This window comes from Mixophyes fleayi, chromosome 4 (assembly GCF_038048845.1).
Source record: "Mixophyes fleayi isolate aMixFle1 chromosome 4, aMixFle1.hap1, whole genome shotgun sequence".
NCBI lineage: Eukaryota > Metazoa > Chordata > Amphibia > Anura > Limnodynastidae > Mixophyes > Mixophyes fleayi.
The window spans coordinates 22,949,207-22,967,814 of record NC_134405.1 but is presented as its reverse complement, the minus strand read 5'-3'; the positions used below and the strand labels follow the sequence as shown (position 1 = coordinate 22,967,814).

General features: G+C 40.6%; 1 protein-coding gene across 1 annotated transcript in view; it reads left to right on the top strand.

Moving 5' to 3' along the window:
* Positions 1-3,571: 3,571 nt before the first annotated feature.
* Positions 3,572-18,608, top strand: part of LOC142150558 (extracellular calcium-sensing receptor-like) — a 44,624-nt gene continuing 29,587 nt past the window's right edge. Inside the window, exons 1-2 of the mRNA XM_075205757.1 lie at positions 3,572-3,647; positions 4,504-4,624. Of these exons, the coding sequence (XP_075061858.1) occupies positions 3,572-3,647; positions 4,504-4,624 (197 nt within the window). The remainder of the gene's footprint in view (positions 3,648-4,503; positions 4,625-18,608) is intronic.

The window sequence follows — 18,608 nt, the reverse complement described above, 5'->3', positions numbered from 1 at the left end:
GCTCGCAGCATCCCATAAAGCATTAAACTCATCATCTTTGTGTCCTTTCTTGAACCCCTCCTCACTCCCATTTCTTCCCTATCAGGTCCCAATGCTGCTGTCTCTTTTTACAACTCAACACTATTTGTTGCTTTTGATACTGCAGCTCCAGCCACTGCTCTTCATCTCTGCCAATCTAAACCCCAACCCTGGCACTCCCCTCTTACTCGTCACCTCCAAAAGTGCTCCCACTTCTCTGATAGCCAATGGTGAAGATCCAGCTCCACTGCTGACTTCATCCACTTTAAATTCCTCCTTTCCTCCTAAAATTCTGTCCTCTCTTTTGCCAAACAAACCTATTTCACATCCCTCATCTCCTCTCTGTCCAGTAAACTCTGATGCCTCTTCGCTACCATTAATTCTCTACTGTGTCGTACACCATCTCCTCTCCCTCATCCATCAACGCTCTTGATTTTGTCACCTATTTCAAAGATTAAATTGACTCTATCCATAATTATATTTGTTCTCGACAGATTCTCCTCCCCCCACCCATCCTATCTATCACTCAACGGTCCTCCTGTAACTGTGTCCCATTCTTCTCTCCTCCTCTACATCTACAACCTGTTCTCTTGACCCTATCCCCTCCAAGTTCCTCTGCTCCCTTTCTCTCAATGTCAATCATCACCTTACTCATCTCTTTAACCTCTCTCTCTTCACTGGTATCTTCGCCTCGGCCTTCAAGCATGTTTTTCACTCCCCTATTCTCAAGAAACCCTCCCTTGATTCATCCTCTCTCTTCAACTGTTGCTCCATATCTCTGCTTTCATTTGCTTCTAAAATTCTCAGTCGTCTGACCCACATTCTCTCTTCCCACTCTCTTCTTGACCCTTTCCGGTTTGCCTTCCATCCCCTTCACTCAATTGAAACTGCACTCGCTAAAGTAACAAATGACTTACTATCAGCTAAGTCCAAAGGTCACTTCTCTCTTCTCGCACTCCTCGACCTCTTTGCTGCTTTTGACATTATCAATCATTCAGTTCTCCTCCCCACCCTTCACTCCCTAGGTCTTCATGAAACAACTACCGCCTGATTTGCCTCCTACCTCTCTGGCCACTCTTTTAGTGTCTCTGCTTCCAATTCTACCCAGCATGCAAATCTTTCTTTTCTCCCCTGACCTCTCTCCAACCTTCCTAACCCAAGTATCTAGCTGTCTCTTGGCTGTAACTACCTGGATATCACAGCACTTCCTTAAACTCAACATCTCCAAATGTGAGCTAATCATATTTCCTCTTGTCAATGTTGATATCCCTCCTAATATATCCCTCCTGGTTGACAACATAATTCTCTCTCCTGTCTCCCAAGCCCGCTGCCTTGGAGTCATCCTTGACTCTTCCCTCAGCTTTACCGCTCATATCCAGTCCCTCACCAAATCCCACCACTTCCTCCTCTGTAACATCATGAAAATCCTTCCCTTCCTTGCTCATGAAGCAACAAAAATTCTGGGCCATTCACTCATTATTTCTCATCTAGACTATTGCAACCTCCTTCTCACTGGCCTTCATATCTCTCACTTTCCTTACCTTCAAACCATACAGAATGCTGCCATTATACCCATCATCCTCTGCCATTGCTCCTCTTCCACTAATCCTTTGCATAAGTCCCTTCATTGGCTCCCTATCCATTTTAGAATTCAGTTCAAGCTCCTTACTCTCATTACCAAAGCCCTTTTCCGACACTTCTCCTCCTTACATCTGTAATCTTGTTTCGAGTTACATACCTACCCCTCTACGCAGCTCCGCTTCTGACCTCCACCTCACTTCACCTCTCATTACCTTCTCTCATGCCTCAGAGACTTCTGTCGTGCTACCCCCAATTTTTTGGAACTCCCTCCCCACCTCACTCGACTCTCCCCCATTCTTCAGTCCTTCAAACTCTCACACAAAACTCACTTATTCAAGCTCGCCTATTCTACCACCTCCTAACCATCTTATCCATCACATCCTCTCCCTTCACCTGCCATCTCCATTTTCTGCCAGTTGGTCCTACTGTCTCTCACCACCCCTCCCTCTAGAATGTAAGCTCTCGCCGGTAGGGTCCTCTCTACCTATTGTCCCATATCTGACTATTGTCTGACTCCCTCGTACAGCCTGTCCTGTTTTTTGCTGCACATTGTGTGAGTCCCCATAGCATTATCCACACTGATCTGTGCAACTTATGTGTATTACCTCACTTTTTTGTTACTTGCTTCTGTCTCCGCTGCTACGGAACTGTGGCACCTTTAAAATAAATAAATAAATACAAAAATAAATAATAAAAATCTTGTTCCTTTGATGCTTTTCAGGTGTTAATGTTATGACACCTCAGACATTTGAACAATGTGGGTAATTTTCAGGAGCAATCTAATTGACCAGGACATTCTTTTGTACTGTGGAATAAAGTGGAACATTAGAATGAATGATTTAAGCAAGTTTTAACACATGAGTATTACTGCAGTTCCTTTAAATTCTTTTTTCTTGCACTAACCTTAAGTCACACACTTGTCATTGAATCACCTCCTATGATTGAAGTTAGATGAAGGCAATTTTAATCCATAGGGCAATTAGTGTGTTCATGTCATTAAAATTAAAATGATAAATTTAATCAATAATAATTAAAGGATTTATTTTTACAGACTAAACACACCACTGCCTTGCACTCCCTCCCCCCTACAGTTATGCTCCCCACAGTTTGGACCCACTGGTGTATACAGATGACCTAAGTGTATGGCAGTGATTGCAGAGCACATGCATACAACATTTTAATATTATCTTAAAAATACATGTATTTGCACAGATTAACAAGTCAGAAATCTGTCAGAAGATCACACATATCCTTTTCTAAGTCCGTAGCTATCGCGCAGAAGTCAGTATAAAAAATATCTTCTCAACCAACATATTAATATGTATGTTAGTTATCATGTGCACCCTTAGGGCTAGATTTACTAAGCTGCAGGTTTGAAAAAGTGGGGATGTTGCCTATAGCAACCAATCATATTCTAGCTTTCATTTGTTTAGTACTTTCTACAAAATGACAGCTAGAATCTGATTGGTTGCTATAGGCAACATCCCCACTTTTTCAAATCCGCAGCTTAGTAAATCTAGCCCTTAGTGTTTATCATGCCTTTAGGGCTCCAGTTTGATTGGTAAAGGTGAATCATGGTAAAAGTAATTTTGATTTAGCTTCTTGAATTGTATTTAGTCTGCAAAACCAGTCATGATTTGCACCTAGTTCTCGAACAATTGTGTATCACTTCAGGCACAATTAACATAATTCCTTAGCACATTAAAAGAGTCAGACCTATATATACATTACCCCTCAAAAGGTTAAATATTCCTCTGGCCATAATTACAATAGAATTACTAGAATGAGGTCCAGTGCTATTCTGAGCTGTGGATTTCCCTTCCTACCACTCTACTAAAGTTAGCAGCCTACATTGAACAGGTTTTGGGTTAGTTCAAAGTTACCTTTCTGAAGTGGAAATAGCAGTGTGCCCCTCCACACAAAGAAATGCAACTAAAAATATGCCATGTCTGGGAGAGTGATTTGACCGGGCATGGAGTTAGTACCATTGCACTTGCTCTCTCACGTGCAGGGTGGAAAGCAGCCATCTTGCTCTGGACACTATCCAGGTAAGCAGCGTGCTATTAGTCACTCTTGCTGTTCTGGCTTTTCCACTCTAGCCCCCTATCCCAGTGCACTGGATCCCTCTGAATGCTGAGGTGCAGTCTTGACTGCGCGCCCCCCTCACAGATGGCAGCTTGTAAACGGTACGCAGACTGCTGGTGCCTGATCTCCCCACTTATTGACCAGCAGTTACTGTGAATTGGAGCTCCACCTCTGTGGGTTTCTCCTGCCCATCCCTGTTTCCCAATACATTTTGGTGGTGGTGCAGACTACACCCAGACTGTAACTTCATTCTTGTTGACAAAGCTGACTGCTCTGCACCCACTGCCTACATCAATGTGTTGGACAGTTAAAACTTGGCGACTACAGCCCAATGAGGAAGCGCTGTTCCCCTCCCCCTCAGGGGCGCCAATAGTCCATAAAAGCAACTGGATTTCATATCTGGTTTAGAGAGACTTTTGGACCCCTCCTTCCTTATCTACCTGTAAGCTCCTTCTCCTGGCTGCAATTAAAGAGCTGTGCTGCCATCCTGTGGAAGTGTGTGGTATTGCAGCACTACTTTAGCACCTTTATCTTCACTTCCCACATCCTTACTGTCCAGGAACTCCTGTTGCAGGTACCATCACCTACTTCTACTTGGCTCTCCCCTTGTGTCCCTGGATATCTCCTACTCCTGTCTGTGGTTGGGATTTCTCTTCCACGCCCATCATCTACTTTGTTGCTATGGAAATACTAATGCTGCCTCTGCAGTTGCAAAGCTCAAGAAATAAGTTTGTGCATCATCCACAACCAACTCTGCTGATGCTATCAGCACCAAGAAACTATCTGCACAACTGACTGTCTCACCCTCGACCTCTACAGACAACCCTAACTCCACTCAACAGGTCCTTCTTGCCTCCGAGCAATGGGTCAATGATTATATTAGGGAGGTGCAGGTGAACCCATCACTTTTACGTCCAGCAGAAGATGAGGACAAGTGTCGGTGAGGCTGAGCAATGGATGTCTACATTGGAGGACACCACCGCTCCCATTAGGGGCGATACAGCTGAACTGACTACCCGGGTTAATATCTATAAATAAAACATGTCTGGCCTGGAGGGGCGACTGCTCAGAAACAATCTGCACTTTGTGGGTCTCCCTGAGAAAACGGAGGGCTCTAATCCATAAGTCTTCTTGGAATCCTAATAATCAGTAAAGTTGTCTCCTTATACTGGCCAATTTTAATAAAAGATGAAAAACTGAAAGGATTTAACTCTATGAAACCAAAAATTACATAAAAAAAATCCTAGACCCTACAGAACAACCTGGTCTAAAGTGCCTTACCACCAGAAGCACGAACCCCCCTAAACACATGGTAAACAATAATGTGGGAGGTTCCTATTCCTGAAAAAAATGTTCAGCATACAAAAACACAAACATCTATACCACCAAACCTGTCACAGAATTAATATCTATTAACAACGGCAGGAAATATAAAATCAGATAAAGAAATTACATGCGAGACATCTGTAGTAGTGTGTCTGTTGCAATCCGCCTGCCAGAAGCATTATTTGTCGAGAACAACAAAAAAACCTTAAAACCAGACTTGCCATGCACTGCGGAAATATAAGAAACAAGGTTGAGAACAATAATTTGACTGAACATTACGCAAAATACCACGGTGAAGACCCAGCTTCCCTAAAATTCCTCAAAATTAAAAAAGTTAAATCAGATTGAAGAGGTGGAAGCTACATGACTAAAATCACCAGAGAGGAAGCCAAGTGGATATACAATATTACCTTAGCACTGGATGGCCTAAGTCTATATTTTGATTTAGGAAACTCTCTAGATAGTTAAACACATAACCAGAATTGAATATCCTACCCAATGAATGTCTTATAGTACTCCAAGACTTAACTACATAGGAAATACAAACATTTTAAATGGTGCAGACACATCAACTTGTTTTACAAAGATATCATGTTACTAGCTATGTATTATCACTAGCGGTGTATGATTGTTAAATGACAACTTTGTCTTTCAATAAGATACATGTTAACTACTGCCATTTTGAAACAATGTTCTTTGCTGGTTTTTCTGTCCTTTTTATGGCTTTTCTAATTTCCACCTGAACATGATGCAGAAACCTTTCTTATTTAGGTATACAAATAACCTATAAGTTCATTAATGTTTATGTTGAAGACACACCAAATATGTGTAAGTGGTATCTCAGTACCACAGTGATTAAAGATTATATTGATTAAAAAAATTAACACTCAGTTATCACAAGGAAAAGTCTATATGAACATAACTACTGTTTAGTTACAAGAACAAGCCCTGTGAAATCATTGCTCATCCCTAATGAACCACCAATCAGGAGATTAGTGGAAGGTTGTTTAAACAGTCATGTTCAACATGGGTGCACATTGCCTTATACCTGAGGATGCCTCGTTTCTAATAAGTGAAACACATTGGGGGGTATTAAATTGACCACAAATTTTTTGCGGGTTTTTAACTGCTAAAGCGACCGTTTTTAGTTAACGCAGCGCGAAAACGGGTGCAATTCAATTGAAAAAGAGGGAACGCTGCCCCCACGCGTTAATCATTGTGTTTGTGAGTTTTTAGGGGTGTAAAGGGAGTTTTAACGCGTCATGTATAACACAAAAAAAAGGATTTGCATACATCTTCATACATTAGATTGCATTACAAATTGATTATATCTACATTACAGTACTTTCTTTCGCATATTTTTTTATTCAACTATTGTTCACTATAAAATCATCTATGCATGTATAAACACATTAGTACATACATATTTGTACCAAAAACATACATAAATATAATTAATTAGAGATTTTCTTTTAATTTGTTTTGTTATGGTTTGTTTTACCATTATTTTTTCATAAGAAAATCAACTTTTACATGTTAGGCATTACTGATAAATATAGTTTATGTTTTATTTTTTCATTATTACATGATTTCAAATACTTTTGTTAGGTGTTTTATTTTTATCACACCCCAAAGAGGTGCGAGATAAAACAGCATATTTGCCTGTTTAACGCGCCGTGTTAAAAAACAATTGAATAGCTTTTAATGCGGCTGCCTCTCGCACACCCTATACTTTCAATAGACCTTCTACTGGACCGCGAGAGGACCGTTTCATGAAAAAAAACGTAGTCTTAAAAATGTAATTGAATCGCGGGTAAAGTTAACCAGCTCAAAAATGATAAAAACAGCGTTAAAATGACTTAACGCGGTCTTAAAAAAATACTTGCGGTTAATTGAATACCCTCCATTGGATTTATTTACATTACAGCAACTTTTGGTTCAAACTGATGTAAAACACAAGATTCGCAGCCAGCTATATCAATCTGATAAATACCGGCAAAGGCGAGACTATGTGAAGCAGCCACAGTGCAAATAGACAGCATTCAACAGTGAACGACAAAAGCTGGATGAAACGGCGCATGTGCAGAAAATCACAAACAACTTTGACACTTCCCGAAAGCCTGGTAACCTGCACGCAGCGCCCTACACTCCCTAGGGGAGGTTGGAGGCACACGCCAGGAGGATGGACATGTGGGGAGACAAACCGTCCGGGGAAACATCTATTTATGTGTATCCGGATCTTGTTTTAAGTTGCTCTTCCAAAGTTGCATTGACTTAAATACTGTATACTTGGAAAAGAGAAACTGAATAAGATAGGACCATTTAAATAGCTTCCCTAACACACTTTGTTGGGAGCACCGTCTCTGTGTGGAGGAATGTTTATAAAGACATTATGGACCTGCATTAGTATTGTTGAGAAAGTCTTTACTTCATTTGTCTTCATTCCTTCCAAATTTAAATTTTGCAATGATTACTAATGTATAGGTAACAGGATCTGGCCAGAACATTGTTTTCTAAATATGTTCCTAAACATGTGTGGTGGTCGAGTACTGATGGGAAATCCTTTCCTTACCTTGTCCTCCAGACACGAGTCAGGTTCTTTTCTGTTCGGATATCCGGCAGTCAGGAGATAAATACTTCAATGAAAGGGACAAGGATTGGCCAAAGAACTTGGGTTTATTGAGAATGCGGTAAGGATAGTTTTGGTAAGCCACCGCGCCACTGACCCCTTCAGCTCAATAGTAATGACAAAATAATGCATCTGATCAGCATAGAGCACAATAGAATTTAACATATAACATACACCTGGTGAGTATAAGGCACAATAGCAATCACATCTTCAATGCACATTGTCTAATAAGGCACACTGGTAATCACAGTTACTACTTTCAAGTTAACAATATCTGACTGGTGATAATGCAAGAACCATCAATAATAACCCATCAAGACTCTTACGGTCACTACCGCGCCCACTAGAGGTCTCCTTCTTATTCAGGAGTTTGGGGTACTGTGCTATTCCCTCTGGGTTAACTTGAATTGCAGCGGTACCGCTAACGCTGAATGTCACACCTTCAATATCAATAAATCAACTCTTAGGTAAATCACATAACATTAACATCATCTGAAAAATTTGGTGCACCAATATTATCCCCGGTAACGTTACCATATTTTCCACTCAGTCCTGGGCTGACCTGTGCACAGGAATTTGGTATTGTTCTAATGTCCTGCAGAGGTTTCCAGAAGGGTTAAGTATTATAGTAGAAAGCAGGGCTGTTGCTCAGTTCAGCCACAAGATGGCGCTGTTCCCTCAACAGTCAATTAATCTATATTAGCACGTTTGCTCTGCAACAGGGGATAGTGTCCAGATATCAGCAACACATAGGATATAGCTTAATTGTTCCCTGCAGCCTGTGTAAAGGTATGATCTGGGGGAAAAACTCTCACAATCCTTCCTTGTACAAGAATGCAATGGCAGTTTTGGGTAGATTCTCTCATCACTCTTCCCTCTGACACTGGGGTGTGTACAATACACTGCAGGCTAGGGTTTAATCTTGAGAGGGTTCTGTAGTTAGTGGAGACTGTCTTTGGCGCCCCACTGCATGTCCCTAGCTGTTCTCTGTCCGCTTTGCTGGCAATGTCACCAGTTCTGGCAGCAGCTTATCTTCTCTCTGCTCGGCTGCACCTCAGCCCCCCCTTGTTCCTTCTACCATGCTGCTCTCTCTTCCTCCTCCTTCCTGCCCATCCTTTTCCTGTTACTCCCCCAGCCAATCAGGGCCTTCATCCTCCTCCTGTCAATCACTCCTGGGCACAAGTTTTCAGGAGCACAATTAACCCCTTGTAGCGCTGCATTTTAACAGCGCTGATGCACTCCTCTGTGCTGTTCAACAGGGCTTTGGGGCACTACACATGCTTTTATGAATAAACACTCTATATGCTCATATACTATAACTTACATATTTTAGACCTTAATACTAGTGTAGCACCAGGGATTCAACATACACTATCTAATTTCTTGGTGGCAGGGAAAGTGCAGGGTTTCTTAATTTGAGTTTAAAGAAAAATCTGGTGTTAAAGCAGGTAGAATTGGATGCCTACGGTCGCTATGTATTTCTTTGAGATCTAATAGATAACCCTCTGTTATGATTCTAGCCGTGTATACCCCCCACCTTTCAACTCCGAAGCACTCAAGAAGGCTTCCAAATTCATTGCCATGCCTCCTCAAGCTTCGGTAGTGTGCATGGGTGACTTTAACATGGTCATTGGTGTAGGCCTTAACAGGTGGCAGCAGGCGTCATTGGTAGTTTGGAAGAGTCCTTTCCCTTTTGCCAAGCTGGTGGCAGACATGGGCTTGATTGATATTTAGAGGGTTCGGTTCTCATCACAGCAACATTTCTCCTGTCATTCCCTGTCCCACCACACCCTCTCCTGAATAGACTTAGCTTTGGACTGTATACAAATTGTCCAGCGCTGGGAAAAACCTATGAATTCTGTTCCCTTCACATGGGATACAATATAGCATCAAACTATTTTTTATAATATTTTTACCATTTGGCTGTTGATCCTCAGGTGTTTAGAATTTCCCTCATTCTGCAGAGACATCATATGATCTGCAGGAGTTTAGTATTCTTCTGTATTCAGTAAAGGGATTAGAGAGAGATATATATCTTGTTTTCACCAAGGATTATAGTTTTATATTATGGTGATGCTATAGTCTATTGATTACTGTAACATCTGTCAATTTATACCTCAAAATGTTCCAATTTGTGTGGTGTATTATAGTGACATGTGGTCTAAATAAATTTTGATTATTAATCTGTTTGATGCTATATTGTATCCCATGTGAAGGGAACAGAATTCATAGGTTTTTCCCAGTGCTGGACAATTTGTATATATTCCTTTGGTTAAACGATCTGATGAATCGTGGGCCAAGCTGCAGGGTTATCTAGGTGACACTCTTAATATAGAGATTATTTTCCCTGACTGTTAGAACCGAGGTGGGTCCCTAGGGAACCGTGTGTTAGTACTTTTAGCTTTGGACTGGCTCCCCTGGTTAGAAAGGTTGGTTACCTTCCCTGGGGTATCTCTGACCACTACCCTATGCTTACGGTAATTGCACTTACTGCAAGCTCCCGATTTAGATTCTGGAAACTTAACACATTTTGGCTCACCCTGATGGGGCCGGATAGTGACCTAGTGGTGGATTGGGATGGGTACTTTGCTATGAAATTCAATACGGTTAGACCCCCTGTCCTTTGAGGTGCTTTTAAGGCTTTCCTCCGAGGTATCGTGGTTAATCAAGTGGAGGGCCGCTAGAGGTTCTCTAGGGAGGAGGAGTTTAAATTTTAATGCATAGAAGACATGGGCTGACCATCTATTAGATAAGTCTAATCACCGGCCCCTCTTCTCCAAGTACACTGTGTATGCACATGGGGACAAAACGTGAGTCTTATGGCTTACCTGGCCAGGATGGAATTGCAAAATACATCATTTCAGATTCCTTGAGCACCGCCCACTTTCAAACTGAACGGATTGCTGCTGTTTTTCGTACCTATTATAGTGATTTGTACACCTCCAGGGCAGGCTACTTCATTCCACAACTGCATGGCTATTTGTCTCAGAAATGCCTCCCTAGGCTAGCCCTAGACATGGCATAGTGCCTCAAGGCCCCCATCACTGTGGAGTAACTCAAAGTGGCAATTGCATCTTTTCCCTGCAATAATTCGCTGGATGTTGATGGGTTTACAAAAAAATTGGCAATTTCTTTTCCCTATACTTCTGGACAACTATAATTAATTTTTTGAGGTGGCCTCTTTGTCGCTGTCAGAGGCACTGAGTTGCCATCCCAAAGTCAGGTAAGGACCCGCTGCTGCCTGCGTCCTATCAGCCTATCTCTCCTCTGACAGCAGACGTCAAAATTCTGGCTAAAGTACTGGCTATGCACCTGAACACAGTCTTCTCCCAGCTGATCAGCCAGACCAGACTGGCTTTATGCTAAGAAAATCCACCACCATAAACCTTAAGCTATTGTTTATTTATTGAACTCTTGGCATGCCTGATTCTGGCTCATCATGTGATATGTGGCCTCAGATTGCTCTCTATGCCAATTACATGCTCCTGTTTATGGGAGACTCAGACGCATCCATCATTGCGTTGCTGCCGCTGGTGGATGAGTTTAGCAAATTCTCTGGCCTGAGGATTAACTGGTCTAAATTCAATATTTTTCCTATTTGCAGGGGGCTCCCCTTGATTCCTGCCACCCCTCATCCACTGCAATGGGTGCTCAAATGCAAATATCTGGGGATATGGGTTACCATTTTTGGTTGCTGATTATATACTGCTTAACATTGACCCAGTGAACAGTCATCTTCGGGCCAAGATTTCAATGTGGACAAAACTGCCCCTGTCCATGTTGGGTAGAGTTAATTGAATTAAAATGGTCCTTCAAGCCAAATTTTTATACCTACTTGATCATGTCCCTGTGTTTCTCCCACGGTGGCTCTTTTCTAAAATTAACAAACATATGTAGTCTCTGGTCTGGTGGGAGAACGGGGTGAGAATCAAGATGACCTCTATGTTGCTCCTGTGCTTCGAGAGGTCTGGCCCTTCCAATCATAAGGGCTTACTATGGTTCTGTGCAGCTGGCACACATGAATGTGTGGATTGAGGACTCCCCGACTTGGTGGGCTTACTTGGACGGTGGACATGGTAGCTTAAGCACCCCATACAGATCCTGATGGGCACCCGGGCTCCTGGGGCCATTCTGCCGCTGCTTCGGCAGGCCTTATTAATATGGAGCATGATGCAGGAGGCACTGAATGGCATGGGTCTGGATCCTAGAACACCGGTCTGAGTTAACTCTTCAGCCTGGACCCTCTCCATTCATTTCATCATCAGGTGGGTTCAGTTAAGACTATCTCTGTGCTTTTTGCTAATTTCTTTTTCCTACTTAACACTGGCGATTTATGCGGACTAAGACTGGGGTGGGAGACGGATTTAAATGATGGAGACTGGAGCTATATGGTGAACAGTGTCAGTGTGGCCACCTCTTTTACCAGGTACAGTCAAGTGAAGCTGTGCATATTACATTGCGTATACTACCCCCCACACAGGCTGTGTCGGACGGGCTCTAGAAATGATAGCATTTGCCCAAAATGTGGGAATGTTTCAGCTACCTTCTGGCACTTGCTCTGGTAGGTGACTACTGGTGGGAGCTGGTGGGGGGAATACAAGACACGGGTATCACTGTCCCAATACTGTTTCCCAGGCCCTGTGTGTTTCGACTGAGATTCGACCTTCTGCTTCTTATTAGGAGTTTGACCAAATAAATTGCGAATCTTTTCACATTGGCCAAGGTCATCATTATCAGAACATGGATGGCCCAGGAGTGACCCCGCTTTGTCAATTGGGTTACCCTGGTTAATGGCAGTGGGGCACAAATTATTTACTTAACAGTCCTGTAAAACTAAGCTTAAATACTTTACAGTTTGGTCTAGATGAGCAATATCAAAATATGCAGTAGGATCATTGGCAGCCGACTGCTCCACACCTCCCCTTAAGTTATGGGTGGCCCTGTGGCGCATTCGGGACTGTTTGCCCTGCATTTGTAGAAGCAACATGTAATTGGTTTGTGTCTGGGGGACACAGGGAGGGAAAATTCAATTCCCCATGAAGTAGCGCAGCATTAAACCTATTACTGTCATTATGGTACATTTAACCCGGCTTTCTGCCCGCAGCTCAGGGAGCTGAAAGCAAAAAGCCGGCATTGAAACTACCCTAATAACGGTATTTAAGCGCACTATTACCGTAATAATACAGTAATGCGCCAAATTGAATTCCCCCAGGGAGTCTTGCTGTCGGGGGAGATGCTTAGCAATCTCACTTCATACTGGCCGCACTCCTATTTGGGCCTGACATATCATCCTATATAATATGATCACTGATACTGGGCACTGCCCCAAAAATATGTAACTGTCTCCTATAAGGTTTGGAATTGGTTGTATAAGATCAAGTTGTTAAAATGTTGCACCACAATGGAAATATCATATTGTACGATGTTTGCTTTTAGATTTAGTAGTATTGTTAACTTTTAGAGTTCGCCACTAGAGTGGGTAAGATGTTTAATTTATTCCCTTTTTGTGTACTGTATAAAAACTTCTTTTTAAAAATATTTGATTTTTTTTTTAAAAAAAGTGCCATATCTACCGGTATCTCATTACCATAACTTTGCTCAGTAAAGTGAAACCTAGTTTCTGCAATGCCCCAGACACTGAGGCACCTCAAAGCACCTACTTCATACTTCATTAGGAATGTCGGGCCTGATTCATCAAGGTACGCAAACTCATGTTTCATACTTTGAGTGACGCAAACCCTTATATTTGCGTTGGAGTTTGAGATTGAGTTGACTTTGAGTGCCGTATCTGCTCTGTTTGCGCTGCGTATGTGGTGTTTTACGTAGCTCAAGTCCCGTTTAGCAGATGCGTATGAGTTTGCGTACCTTGATGAATCAGGCCCGTCTTTACTCCATCCAATTCATTCCCTCTCATTGTGCAAACTCTTGCTCCGACTCAGATGCAGTCATCGTCATCTGTGAACTTACTCTAAGGTGGAGAGCTAAGTGTACTCTCACAAACCAAAGCATGTGGTGGGTCCAAAGCTCATTTATTCTGAACAGACATTTTGCGCTTTGGAAATGATCTCCTCTGTGTGTTGTCATTGGTGAGAGTAGTAAAGACTCACTGTTACTGTACACAGTGATGGCATCCAGTTTGTGTGCTGAACTATAACATTATAATAGCTTCTCAGCTCACAAGTATGTAGGTACAGCTGTTATAAAGTGTTTCTGCCAGCAGTAGGTAGAGGTGAATGGTTAAAGGTAAGTGGACTGTTAACATAATCATTTTTTGGATTTGCTAATTCAAGACCTGAATTAGTTTATGTAGATGGTGACAGAGACTCAGGTCATCCTTACAGCCTGGATGCACTTTTTTATTGGTAGACGGGTCACACATTTAGTTTTTAATATTAGATGAGAAAAGTAAGTAGTAAAATAATTTATTTTATGTTAATTGTGAGTATTTTGCTTATTCTTTTGGATATTGTTTACTTGAATGTGTAATCATAATCATTCTACCCACAGCAGGGAAATCACATCTGCACAATTATGTAATTTTTTTCCCTTAAACTATTATGGCCACAGATCTCATTTATAACCAGACCGCTGAGAATGCTGCAAATTTAACTCATTATGATAATTGAATGTTACTATGAATACCCTGAGCATACAGCAATCTATTTATTGATTCAAATCATTACATATAATTGGAGCTATCTCTATAAAGCTGGGTAGTAGCAGTGAGTACGAAATAGAGAGACTTGAGGTGATGTAAGTATAAGACACCTATTTTATTCATCTATACAGACATCAATGCTAATATACTTCCATCACACATCACTCTCACTATATATTCATCACACATATCATCTATACACACATCACTATTACTATATATCCATCACACATATCATCTATACACACATCACTGTCACTATGCATCTTTCACACATATCATCTATACAAACATCACTGTCACTATATATCCATCTCACATATCATCTATACACACATCACTGTCACTATACATCCATCACATATCATCTATACACATCACTGTCACAATACATCTATCACACATATCATTTATACACACATCACTGTCACTATACATCCATCACACATATCATCTATACACACATCACTGTCACTATATATCCATCACACATATCATCTATACACACATCACTGTCACTATATATTCATCACACTTATAATCTATACACACATCACTGTCACTATACATCCATCACACATATCATCTATACACACATCACTGTCACTATACATCCATCACACATATCATCTATACACACATCACTGTCACTATACATCCATCACATATTATCTATACACACCTCACTGTCACTATACATCCATCACACATATCATCTATACACACATCACTGTCACTATACATCCATCACACATATCATCTATACACACATCACTGTCACTATATATTCATCACACTTATAATCTATACACACATCACTGTCACTATACATCCATCACACATATCATCTATACACACATCACTCTCACTATATATCCATCACACATATCATCTATACACACATCACTGTCACTATACATCCATCACACATATCATCTATACACACATCACTGTCACTATACATCCATCCCACATATCATCTATACACATCACTGTCACTATACATCCATCACACATATCATCTATACACACATCACTGTCACTATACATCCATCACACATATCATTTATATACACATAACTGTCACTATATATCATTCACACATATCATCTATACACACATCACTCTCACTATATATCCATCACACATATTATCTATACACACATCACTGTCACTATATATCCATCACACATATCATCTATACACACATCACTGTTACTATATATCCATCACACATATCATCTATACACACATCACTCTCACTATATATCCATCACACATATTATCTATACACACATCACTGTCACTATACATCCATCCCACATATCATCTATACACACATCACTGTCACTATACATCCATCACACATATCATCTATACACACATCACTGTCACTATATATCCATCACACATATCATCTATACACACATCACTGTCACTATATATCCATCACACATATCATCTATACACACATCACTGTCACTATATATTCATCACACTTATAATCTATACACACATCACTGTCACTATACATCTATCACACATATCATCTATACACACATCACTGTCACTATACATCTATCACACATATCATCTATACAAACATCACTGTCACTATATATCCATCTCACATATCATCTATACACACATCACTGTAACTATATATCCATCACACATATCATCTATGCACACATCACTCTCACTATATATCCATCACACATATCATCTATACACACATCACTGTCACTATATATTCATCACACTTATAATCTATACACACATCACTGTCACTATACATCCATCACACATATCATCTATATACACATCACTGTCACTATACATCCATCACACATATCATCTATACACACATCACTGTCACTATATATCCAACACACATATCATCTATACACACATCACTGTCACTATACATCCATCACACATATCATCTATACACACATCACTGTCACTATATATCCATCACACATATCATCTATACACACATCACTGTCACTATATATTCATCACACATATCATCTATACACACATCACTGTCACTATACATCCATCACACATATCATCTATACACACATCACTGTCACTATATATCCATCACACATATCATCTATACACACATCACTGTCACTATATATTCATCACACATATCATCTATACACACATCACTGTCACTATACATCCATCACACATATCATCTATACACACATCACTGTCACTATACATCCATCACATATTATCTATACACACATCACTGTCACTATACATCCATCACACATATCATCTATACACATCACTGTCACTATATATCCATCACACATATCATCTATACACATCACTGACACTATACATCCATCACACATATCATCTATACACATCACTGTCACTATACATCCATCACACATATTATCTGTACACACATCACTGTCACTATATATCCATCACACATATCATCTATACACATCACTGTCACTATACATCCATCACACATATCATCTATACACATCACTGTCACTATATATCCATCATACATATTATCTGTACACACATCACTGTCACTATACATCCATCACACATATCATCTATACACATCACTGTCACTATACATCCATCACACATATCATCTATACACACATCACTGTTACTAAATATCCATCACACATATCATCTATACATACATCACTGTCACTATACATCCATCACACATATCATCTATACACACATCACTGTCACTATACATCTATCACACATATCATCTATACACATCACTGTCACTATACATCCATCACACATATCATCTATACACACATCACTGTCACTATACATCCATCACACATATCATCTATACACATCACTGTCACTATACATCCATCACACATATCATCTATTCACATCACTGTCATTATATATTCATCACCCCCTCATCCATATAAACATCACTGGCACTACTCCTCCATTATATACTCTCATCCATACACATCACTATCTCTATATATTTGTCATCCATGGCCATCTATACACACATTTTTGTAAATAAAACTCTTTCATATACCCTATGCTCAACAATGGACACATCACGTCACTGCACCTTCATCAAACACTCTCATCCCTTCACATCTCTCTGCCACTACACCTCCAGCACACATCCCCATCCCTACACATCTCTCTACCACTACACCTCCAGCACACATCCCCATCCCTACATATCTCTATACCACTACACCTCCAGCACACATCCCCATCCCTATACATCTCTATACCACTACACCTCCAGCACACATCCCCATCCCTACACATCTCTCTACCACTACACCTCCAGCACACATCCCCATCCCTACATATCTCTATACCACTACACCTCCAGCACACATCCCCATCCCTATACATCTCTATACCACTACACCTCCAGCACACATCCCCATCCCTACACATCTCTCTACCACTACACCTCCAGCACACATCCCTATCCCTACACATCTCTCTACCACTACACCTCCAGCACACATCCCTATCCCTACACATCTCTCTACCACTACACCTCCAGCACACATCCACATTCACATATAGAATATGAGCAGTAATGCATATTTTCTGTTGACAGATTTTCTACTGGCTAATCCAGACACTATGAGCTGTACATCTACTGTGTGTTTCAATGTCATCTTTTTCCACCTTATTCTAATTGTCTGCTCCACGGATCAGAGATGCAGACTGTCACCTCTGTCAGTGTTGGAGGGGATAACACAACCTGGAGATATCATGATAGGAGTTTTATTAGGAATTCACATTGACAAAATATACCAAAAACTTACATTCAATGTGAGACCACCCAAGACCTTGTGTACACTGTAAGTAACTTTTATTATATAGCTGATGTTCTTTTAGTGTCTGATGTATATCACACTATGTACATAAGCTGCAGCTTAGTTAGTTAGTCCTGTACTGTATCAAAATACTGGTGCCATCTGTTTCTAAGATCTGGTAAAATTTCTGCAACCCAGATAAATCAGCGTTTCTGGTTATATAAATTCTGTAGCTGGTCTTCTGCATCTTCAGCATTTTGAATTTAGCTGTTTGACTACCACATTATCCTACCAAGAGTTAATATCACTACAGTCACAACATTATATGTCCCTGTTTGTTTGTCATGGTTTCATGAAAGGAGAAATCTCTCTCTGTACTCTCCAGTCTCTTTCATTTGCATTATACAAATTGTGAGTTTTGTCATTCAGTTCAGGCACTCATTCAAACGCCTTTAGTTCAGTCTAATAATACAAAGATAAATGGTTCTAATTACTG